The sequence below is a fragment of the Caloenas nicobarica genome, chromosome Z, assembly GCF_036013445.1.
Source record: "Caloenas nicobarica isolate bCalNic1 chromosome Z, bCalNic1.hap1, whole genome shotgun sequence".
Taxonomy (NCBI): Eukaryota; Metazoa; Chordata; class Aves; order Columbiformes; family Columbidae; genus Caloenas; species Caloenas nicobarica.
In genome coordinates, this window is record NC_088284.1 from 60621265 (window position 1) to 60632380 (window position 11116).

The window sequence follows — 11116 nt, forward strand, 5'->3', positions numbered from 1 at the left end:
CTGACTCCTGAATGCAATTATCCTTTTACCACAGAGAAGATTACCCTTTTGTCTGATAAAGAATTCTCTTGCTGGGAAAAAAAAACCCAAAACTCAACCGAACAAAACTCAAAATCACTCTGAACTGCTAACCCAAAACAACAAAAAATCTGGTAGCCACAGAAATGAAGATATGCCCTAAGCACTAACTAGTCTCTTTCCAGTACTTTCAGTGATTTTTGGTTTCTCCTGTATCACTTTCTTTTAAAACTTATATTTTTCAAGAATTCCAGTCCTCCAGTTTTCTACCCTTATCAGCCTGATCTGCCCCTGAATGTCTAGCAGAGCCAACCTGTTGTAATCTTAAAGCAAGATTTTTGTAACAAGTTTTGCTCAAATGACAGTTATAGCTTTTTACTGGATTTGCTGATTTTGACTGATTTATCTGTGTGCTACTGCTGGATAAGTAATACTAAGCAGTGTTGGGGAAACTTACCTGTGAATACAGCAATACATACTATAAAACTTTCAAAATATACAGGAGATTGTACAACTATTTTTCAACTAAATTATTCCCACAGATAATCAGATTTTTGCTTAGTTTTTGCAATCTGACATGCAGGGCACACTGAGACTTTAACTCTGAATTTCCTTCCTTGTGATGTTATTTCTGCATCTGCATCAGTACCACTTAACACATATCGAAAGTCTATCTAGCGACTCTCAGTTAAAAAAACCCTTACAAAACACAATCTCAGCCTCCTCCCCTGAAGAGTTACCTTTTGTGTAGTTCACTGAGTACTTACAGACAAACTATGCACAGGAAACCCAGGAATTGGCTTGGTTTCCCCTGTGTAGAGTTTCCCAAGCAAAGCAATGAAAAGCAACATTTCAGAGCCAAAAGCAGTATTACTGCTGTAAAAATAAGAGCAGGGCATAAACTAAAATCTAAGCTAGGGTAGGGGGGGTGAGGAGGGAGCGTCATAATACTACTGAGTTGGTGGGGTTCAATTCAAAACAAAAGAAAGCAGTTTTGATTCCTCTACATGCATGAGAAAGCTTGGCAAAAATTTCACAGGAGAGCTTAGGCTCTTCTATGTCTATACCCTAAAGTAAGTCTTTAAGTTGCTCTTATAATGCCTTTTGCACATCAGCACAGAAATTTTTTTTTCTGTAGTGAAAACTTAATTTAGTAAGCTTTGCTCAAGAATTGAATTAATTAACACTAAGAAATTAAATTTAAAATTTTAATCTGTACTGTGCCATGACCTTCTACCATGATTTTGTTTCTTATCACTCTAAATAACACTACATATAGAGTACACAAAGTTGTTTTAATATTTTTATTAATATTTGAAAACAATGTACTTGTATTATGCACTAATCATACTTAAGCCTGTCTCATCACAAGAAAGTCTTTAGCATGCTTCAAAGTATGTGAATTCAGCCAGTTTCCTATGACGAGACTCACCTGTTGGTCAACAAATGTCTAGAAAAATCAAATTTAAAGAGTGATATTTAAAGTGTTCTAATCCACACTGAGGAATGAAAGATCAGCCACTAATATTGCTGCATTCTTAGTTGCCCGTTCCAAAAACATGTATCTTTTTCCAGATTGCCTTGCACAACTCAAAATGGCTTTCTTAGTAAATAGTTATTGAAATAGCTTTTTCAAGGTATGTATTTGGGTTGTTGAAAAAAAGGCAAGGAATAAACATCTAACTAAAACAGGAGTACAGAACATAGCACTTCAACAAAAGAAATACATGAATTTCCTCCCTCTGTGTTAATATTTCTCCTTTGTGTTAAGAGCAGTCACATAGCTCAGGAAAATAAATACTCCGCTGTAAATACTCGGAGACCTGGAACCTCCTCTTACCCATTCAGCCATGCTAAAAGCACTTAATAAGGCCGTATGCTAGGTTTGAGCTGTAGATCTGATAAATATTAAGTGTTTGGAAAGAATTTTGCAAGTTACACTTTAAGGAGCAGACTCATGATAAAAAAAGAAGCCTCAACAAACTTCTAACATAAACAGTCTCCACTTGACACAGACTGGTGTTTAATTCTGGAGCCATACCAAGACAACACAAACATCTGGCAAGTCCTTCAACATCAAGGCAAACTGACAGTTGAATTTTTGTTATTCTCCCAAAAAGCATTAAGATAAAATTTAAAAGGCCGCAATCACTTCTTTTCAAAGTTAACTCAAGAAGGGTACAATGAAAAAAATACACACATAACTTTACAACATATTTTAACATTCTCTTATTCTCACATATTCAAGCTGGTTTGGGTGTCCAGCACACATCAGAGTGACTCTAAAAGCCATTGAAGTTTAACATGCACCAAGGCTTGGGATTTGGAAAGGCCTTCACCAACTTCTGTCATGTTACTCACCTTCCAACTTTTGTAATGGTCTCATTCCAAACTACAACCCAAACAGAGGATAAGTCAATAACTAAATAGCTTTGCATCTTCATTCAGAGGACAGCATATGCCTATTTTTATTCTTGGGAAAAAAAAAATCCAGTTCCAAACTATTTACAGTAACTTTATGACCTTTTCTCATCTGCAAGGAACAGGAGAAGCCTTTACAGATTCTGACTGTGTCACCAACACCTGCTGTATTTTGTTCCAGGCCCACCCAAAGACTTACTAATTCACTTCTGAGCAGTGTCACACCATCACTGCTAGTAGGGAAGGCATTCTAGGAGAAATAATTTTGATGAGTTCCTGATCCACACCAATTGCCTTGGAGTAACAATAGCACCCTATTCCCTCAAAATTGTAATCATGGGGCACTCCAAAGTCCATTCAGAAGCTATGAAAAGCTTCAAGAGGTTTCAATCCCATGTGCTGTTTTGGGATAGATTTACAGTTAAAACAGATCAGTATTTTTTATCTCTCATAGCAAATACATCATATTGCTTGATGGGGAAACTTCTATTTTATTAGTAAATATGATGGTTTTCAGAGAAAGATGGGAGAACTGATAGCATCCAAATTGCAGTATTTCACCAAAAGAGAACATCTAATGCTTTAAGTTATTTAATTTTGGTCCTAGCATGACATAACTCCTCCAAGCATTTCTAGATACAATTTCTGTCTAAAAGCAAATAAATCAGGCTGGACTGTTTTCCACAAATGGCCTGAAAGTAGTTTGTCTAACACTAGGCTTCAGACACATCACAGGTTTTACTCAAATACAGAAAAGACAACTGACAGTCTTTTCTCTGCTCTTTCCCTAAGCTCAGAGCAGAGCTATTTTCTTCCAACTCCTTATGTCACAAAATTTAGTCCTTCCCTTGCCCTACTGTGTATTTTGCACCTGAGATAACTGCCTACTTTATGCCTTTTTAACAGATGCATGTTTTCTAACATGGGTGGTATGTCTGCAAACACAGTACAAAGGAGATATGATCAGGCATTTGTAGCAGGAATCTACCATGTTCACTATTACTACTATCACAAATAAGAAATACAGCACAGGGAGAGTTTCTAAAGAGCAACTTGCAAAAGTTTTGTATGCAATCTTGAAATGGCTTTTTTGTAAGTGTCCTCAAAGAAGTTTGTTTTTATGTTAGCCTGAGCATTTGGGATAGAACTAGATTTGTTAGGCACCTGCAGTCAAGAGACCACAGCCTGTTTGTCATTCAAAGCCCTCAGCACCCTACAAATACTCGCCTGAATTCAGCCTGTTTTCTCAACTCTGTCTTTCATTCTGCATGACAGAGAAGCAGATAACGAAGCAAGCCTCTACTTTAATTTCATTATCATTCTTTCAAGCTGAAAACCTTCCCATCATTTGGATTTCCAAAAACTTTGGGGGTGGGAGGAGCCCATCTGTATAGGTAAAAAAATAAATTGTACATGAAACTTGTGGTTGCATCTGAGAAACATATGGCTCAACACAGAAAGCAACACTTACAAACCTTGCAAAAAGTTGATTTTCTTTAAATAGTTAAGAACTATCCAGTATTTTATCACATCATCTTTCCTTATGCTATCTTTCTCCTTCCTACCACATTTCCAGGGTCACCTCCAGTGTTCAGTTTACATGTGGCCCTACAAAAGCTACTCTCCGCACGCTGCTTTGAAAACTAGAATATGCCATCTACTGGCAACTTAATAAATTGGAAGTTCATCTGTCGTTACTTTAAAAATTTTACATTTATCTATATTCAATTTAAATTCAAAACTAAAGGGACAAACTCCAGCTAAGTCCTTCAGATGGCATTTTAGCATTTGATATATGAACAAGTTACATATCATATGACACCTAACAACGAATCAGAAAGTTACACCTAGTGCTACCCTGTAAATTTTGTTCAGCACAGCTTTCTGAACTTTGGTCCAGCTGGTTTTCCTTCTCTTTCTCTGCTGCTATTTTATCATTTTATGACGGGATAAACAATCCCCTATGCCCCATTTAGTCCAAGGTTTCTAGAACAATAAACAGCTGTGTAGTGCCTTCCTAGTAAGGTGGAATAACTGCAGCTACCTCACTGAATCTGAAGAAAGTGTTGTTTGAATGATTTTCTATAGTGGAAGAGAAGAAACATATTTAACTCATGTATTTTAAGAGAATAGTATCCATGTTTTAGTAACAATGCTGTCACTGATTCACTTATATACATGTTGCTTGACACTGCATTAGACTAGTTGTGCTTCAGGGAACTATTCGAGGCAAGAAGGATCTGGCTACCATGGGGTAGTTTGCATCTCTACAACTTGATAACACAGACTGCCGAGGAAGTTGTTAGACCCAGTGAACAGGTGCTTTACACATCCGAACCCGCTGTGTTAGATGACTGCACCGGAGCTGGCGGTGTGTAAAACGGAGCACCTTTAACCCTGTGGGGAGAGCAAACCTCCGCAGGCAGGGCCGCCAGCGCAGCCCCGCCAGGGCAGCAGGCCGCGGGTGACCTTCCCGCACACCGCCGCCGTTACCTGGAGCCGTGAGTTCATGAGCATAAACTCCTGCTGAGCTTTCAGGCTGTCATTGACGGACTTGGAGAAGACGAACCCCATCGTGCCCTGCAGCGCACAAGAGACACGCAAGTGGGGCCGGGGCCCGCGGGCGGCACGGCAGGCGGCTCCGCTCGGCCGGCCCGCCCCCAGGAGGAGCCGGCCCCGGGGGGCGGGCGGCGGCCAGGCCGCGGGGCAGCGCGGGTGGGTCGGGTCGCCCCTTCGCGCCCGGCGGGCCTGCGCCAGCCGCGCCCCGCCCGCCTCCCTGCCAGCAGGAGCCCCCGCCCCGCACCCGGCGGCCGCGGGGGGGAGGCTGCTGGCCAGGCCGGGGCCCGCCTCGGCTCGCCTGGCCTCACCTCCGGGAAAGGCGCTGGTCAGCTGCGGGCGGACGGAAGCGGCTGCGGCCCGTTCCGCCGCTGGCCACCGGCCGCCCCGCCCGCGCTGCCTGCGGCCGGCGATTGGCCGGCGCCAGGGGCGCCGGGCGGAGTCCCGCGGGCCGGCGCCGGGCTGTCGCGCCCCGCTCGCCCCGCGCCGCCCGGCCGGGGCCGCCGCGGCTGCGGCCTCTGTGCGCCGCGGCCCCGAGCGGCGCGGCCCCGGGCGCTCCCCCAGGGAGGGCGGCGGCCGCCCGCCGTTCGAGACGTCCGTGGGGCAGCAGCACCGCTCGGCCGTTGGTTTCTTTCGTAACCAGGAATGCTTTGCCTTTTTTTTTTTTTCAAGCTAATTTCCAGTAAACACGCCCCAAAGCCCCCAGCAGTTTGAAAAAATGTGGTCCCACTGACGTGGGACTGTTGCCACGTGTGTGCTTAACCAAAAAGTATCACAGCATTGAAGTGACATTACAGGTTTCAGGCAACTGAAGAGTGTGAACATGCAAAGAAGTGATGGGTTTCATGCTGGTTCTTGTAGCTGGGGTGGGTATTCACAGAATCGTTTCAGTTGGAAGAGATCATCAGGATCATCCAGTGATAAAAAACCATAAGCTAACTCTGGCACTAAACCGTGTCCCTAAGAACCTCGTCTGAACGCCTTTTAAACACCTCCAGGGATGGTGACTCCACCACTTCCCTGGGCAGCCTGTTCCAGTGCCTGACAACCCTTTCCAGGATGAATTTTTTCCTGATATCCAATCTGAACCTCCCCTGGTGCAACCTGAGGCCATTTCCTCTTGTTCTGTCACTTGTTACTTGGGAGAAGAGACCAACACCCTCCATACTACAACCTCCTTTCAGGTAGCTGTAGACAGCGACAAGGTCTCCCCTCAGCCTCCTTTTCTCCAGGCCGAGCAGCCCCAGTTTCCCCAGCTGCTTCTCATCAGACTTGTGCTCCAGACCCTTCACCAGCTTTGTTGCCCTTCTCTGAACTTGGTCCAGCACCTCAATGTCTTTCTTGTAGCGAGAGGCCCAAAACTGAACACAGGATTCGAGGTTGGGCCTCACCAGCGCTGAGTACAGTAGCACACTCACTTCCCTAGTCCTGCTGGCCACACTATTCCTGATACAAGCCAGGATGCTGTTGGCCCTTTTGGCCACCTGGGCACACTGCTGGCTCATGTTCAGCCGGCTCTCAACCCACACCCCCAGGTCCTTTTCCACCAGGCACTTTCCAGCCACTCTTCCCTGAGCCTGTAGTGTTGTGTGGGGTTGTTGTGACCCAAGTGCAGGACCCGGCACTTGGTCCTGTTGAACCTCAGACTATTGGCCTCAGCCCATGGATCCAGCCGGTCCAAATCCCTCTGTATAGCCTTCCTACCCTCCAGCAGATCAACACTCCCACCCACCTTGGTGTCGTCTGCAGACTTACTGAGGGTGCACTCAATGCCCTCATCCAGATCATTGATAAAGAGATTAAATAGAACTGGCCCCAATACTGAGCCCTGGAGAAAACCACTTGTGACCGGTATTAAAAATGCTGTAGATGGAAAGTGCCAGTCCTGTAATTTTCCTCTTTTTTCAACTTTTTTTTTTTTTTCTCCTGTCTATAGAAGCTGTCCCAAGAAACTTCCAGGAACTCACCTCCACATCAAATGTATACATAGGCCCTGGCAGGTTCACAGTTCACAACTTGGGCACCATGCAGCCAGGTACTAAGTATCAATTAGCAAATAAAGGAATTAAATGCCTTTGACACTTATGCTTCTTGTCTTACTCTGCCTTTCATAATGTGTCGGAATGTTTTCATGGTATCATCATCCATAATTAAAGGCTGACTTTGAAATCCAAAGAAACTAAGGCTTTATAATTAAAACATGTTGAGACAAAATTATGCTCTGTCACTCAACTTTTTAAAAGTGGTACAAATATGGTATGGGATTCCCAGGAGTCTTTTTGTACTAAAGACCATCTCATTACAGTTTCCACTAGTCTGTGACAATATACAGTACCTCAAACACCACCTCATAGTGGAATTTGACATTTCACCTTGCAACAGGAATTAATAATCTTTTTCTAGAAAAAGTCTTATAATTCAAGATTCATACGTAATGTCATTTTCAAATACTTATATCTGCTAAAGTCTTGACCTGCAAGTGATTCTCGTTGTTAGTATTAACTCATTTTCTAAATGCATGTATTTTGGCAAAGGTGTTTTTTTTAAAACAAACAAACAAACGAGTCTGAGAAGACAGCTATCTTCCCATTTTTTTCTTCCTCCTCTTTTAACAGCAGAGCAAAAATAGAGAAGCAAGGAAATAAATGTTTTTCTATTATGGAAAACTGCTTAACATTTTTACTTCAAGTCTTTCCAAGACCTTGATTTTTTTTGGTGATATTTTGAAAATGCCTGTGACTTTTAAATGTATTTAATCTCATGACCATGCATAGTTTTAGTTGGTAAGGAGATACAAATTTTAATAACATGATGGTAGTATGTATTTTCAGCTCCAGAGGTTTGACAGACTAGGCCGTGTTAAACTTTCACTGTGAATTTATAATATAAAGTAAGTGTTGATTTAACTGCTTATAAATGTGAGGAGTTGGCTTGCTCATGAATAAAAATCCTTGCCTAAGTCTTGGTTTATCTAAAATAAGGTTGTGTCTAGAATTGAAACATTCTCTGTCATAAAGATACAGTGAATGACAGCAACAACCAAGGGAGGGGGAAACAGGGAAGCTGACTCACAGAGTTACAGTCCTGTGCAGAGAACTGGAGGATGCATTGGACTAAGTGCACCTAGTTCTAATTGTCTGTGATCCAAGAAGGTAGTAAGGTTTTGTGGAAGGATACATGGAAGTCTGTTAGATACATGACTGACGAGTGGTTGTGTATAATGTTAGGAAAAATGGATGTGATTATAACTATGGGAAGGAACTGGGGAAAAAAATGGTGTACTGAGAAGAAGGGAGAGAGCAATGTGGTAAGAAAGGATCAGAGAGTGAGAAAGCAGAGGACGACAGAAAAAATTATAGCTAATAGATTAAATTACGCACTGTTGATTGACAGACCTGTCCATCTGTGAGTAGAAGAATCCTTCCTCCAAGTGAGCTGGAGTAGTGGCTTGTGTGTTGAACACGAAGTGGCACGCAGCCCCCTGAGGTCCTGCATGCCACTGATGCTGCAGAGATCCAGGGGCGAAATTTCTTGCTATACTCCAGTTCCGCGCAAGATGGCAGTACTGACTGGCAGCCACTGACAGGTATTTCTTTAATTAGGCTGTATCGCAGAAAACTGTGATGATGAGTCTCTCACTGGCGAATCTGAGAGAATGTAATTTTCCCTCCGAGCTGGTTACCAAAGATATCATGCAATCCCACCCAGTGAGGCCCTTCCAGCCAAGAAAACTGTTCTGGCATGTCTATATTTCTTCTTTTCTTGAGCAGGTAGATATTTCAGAATTTAGTAGACCTCTATATTGCACAAGTCTGGTGTCTGTGGAGGGGCAGCAGATTTTAATAGCATAAGAATAGACAACAGGGGGGAAACTGTGGCAGATTGCAAGGGAAACAGGGCCAGTTTCTGAATAAAGGATTAATGATTCAAAAAGCAGCAGAGGGAATGCAGGCTAGCTGCGCACAGGGCATAAAGAACCACTGTGGTTTCTGCATGTGGAAGGGAGGCACGTTTGAGCTACACCAAACTGCGGACATTGGGGAGGAGCCCATCTGCAACAGAGGCTGCAGATTTTGCCCCTCTGTGCCAATACCTGGTTGCTGCTCCAGACATGAGCTGAACAGTATGGTTTCACTGATATTGTGCATATTCCTGGCACCAAACTGGGGGACATTGCTCATCCTGTTCCAGTTCCCATGGCCCCAGCGGTGTTGCGGCTCTTCATCTGAGTGGCTGTCACAGGAAATCAGAAATACCTCTGAAGAGCCACAGTCAAATCCAGAATTTCTGTCCTGTCTGGCTGACTGATAACTGTCTTACCCCTTCATCAGTGTCTTGCTAATAGTGTGTTTCAAATCCATAATGAAAAACAAGAGCTTGGTTAAGTGGTGCTGCCAAGTCTACCTCAGTGCAGTGCTGGCACATTGGCTACTGGGAACTGTTGTCCTGTGTAGTACAGCAGTGTAAAACCTAAGCTGAGGCACAGGCTCTTGTTCAAGTACTCCAGGCTATGGCCTGTTGACCATGAATCTGTGTAGTTCATGATATGGAGTCCACAGAAAAAAATTAGACAGCATCCCATACTGCATGGTGTTATTGGATTGTTGGCATTGCAGAAGACCCATGCATAGTCATAAGGACATTTGGTAATAATGTAAAACTGGCAGCCATTAGCCAGGCGGTCACATCTCCTTTGTTCTTGTCCACTTTAAAAAAAATATTTAAGTGATAAGATGTAATTTCTCCACAAATAGTTGGTTCAAAAATAATGAAATCTTAGAAATTTTGAGTGTAGCACTTAACAAAAAAAAACCCAACAAAACAAAACAAAAAACCTAAAAATAGCAGTAACTATAACTTATGCCGATGTGGGTGTTTAGTGGTGTGATGATTTTATTGAAATTGAGCTGATTTTCTACATGCTGTTAGAAACTTTTATTATTAATAGCTAGCATGGCCTTTCTTTGTCTTGCATTTGGTATAAGAACAATGACATAACATTGCTTTTCTCTGGGATAGACTTTATGCTTTTCCTCTAGTAGCTCTCTAGTGTTTGGGATTTGGTATGAAGAGAATCTGAGAATTTACTGGTATCTTAACCATTGTCAGGCAGACCAAGGTATTTCTGAGCTCTCTGTCTGCAAGTGTGAGGCAGCGAGGAAGGGGGACATAGATGGGACAGACCTTGACTGACATTCAGGCAGACCAATGAGAATATTCCATACCATTAATGTCATTCTTCGTGTTTAATCGGCGTTGGCTTTTCCACTAGTTAGATCCATTTTGGTTCAGTTCCATTGTGTTAGTTTTCACAGAATCACAGAATGTCAGGGATTGGAAGGGACCTCAAAAGATCATCTGTTCCAATCCCCCTGCCAGAGCAGGAACACCCAGATGAGGTTACACAGGAAGGCGTCCAGGCGGGTTTTGAATGTCTCCAGAGAAGGAGACTCCGCAACCCCCCTGGGCAGCCTGTTCCAGTGCTCTGTCACCCTCACTGAGAAGAAGTTTCTTCTCATATTTAAGTGGAACCTCTTGTGTTCCACTTTGAACCCATTACCCCTTGTCTTACTGTTGGTTGTCACTGAGAAGAGCCTGGCTCCATCCTCATGACACTCACCCTTTACATATTTATAAACATTGATGAGGTCACCCCTCAGTCTCCTCTTCTCCAAGCTAAAGAGACCCAGCTCCCTCAGCCTTTCCTCATAAGGGAGATGCTCCACTCCCTTCACCATCTTTGTGGCCCTGCGCTGGACTCTCTCCAGCAGTTCCCTGTCCTTCTTGAACTGAGGGGCCCAGAACTGGACACAATATTCCAGATGAGGTCTCACCAGGGCAGAGTAGAGGGGAAGGAGAACCTCTCTGGACCTACTAACCACCCCCCTCCTAAACCACCTCAGGATGCCATTGGCCTTCTTGGCCACAAGGGCACAGTGCTGGCTCATGGTCATCCTGCTGTCCACCAGGACCCCCAGGTCCCTTTCCCCTACACTGCTCTCCAACAGGTCGTTCCACAACTTATACTGGAACCTGGGGTTGTTCCTGCCCAGATGCAAGACTCTACACTTGCCCTTGTTATATCTCATTAAATTTTTCCCCGCCCAACTCTCCAGCCTGT

The 11116-nt window shown here is 43.7% G+C and overlaps 1 protein-coding gene across 3 annotated transcripts in view; it reads right to left on the minus strand.

Annotated features, from left to right (window-relative positions):
- PLGRKT (plasminogen receptor with a C-terminal lysine) overlaps positions 1–5397 on the minus strand; it is a 28224-nt gene extending 22827 nt beyond the window's left edge. For 2 of the 3 annotated variants that reach the window (XR_010607925.1, XM_065657757.1), the window contains exons 1-2: positions 5307–5397; positions 4933–5019 (exon numbers count right to left, since the gene is read on the minus strand). Coding sequence is in view for 2 of the 3 variants with exons in the window: in XM_065657757.1 (XP_065513829.1) it covers positions 4933–5013 (81 nt within the window). In the remaining variant the exon portion in view is untranslated. Of the gene's footprint in view, positions 1–4932 lie in introns of all 3 variants that reach the window. The other variant, XM_065657758.1, reaches the window with a different exon arrangement.
- Positions 5398–11116: the final 5719 nt, after the last annotated feature.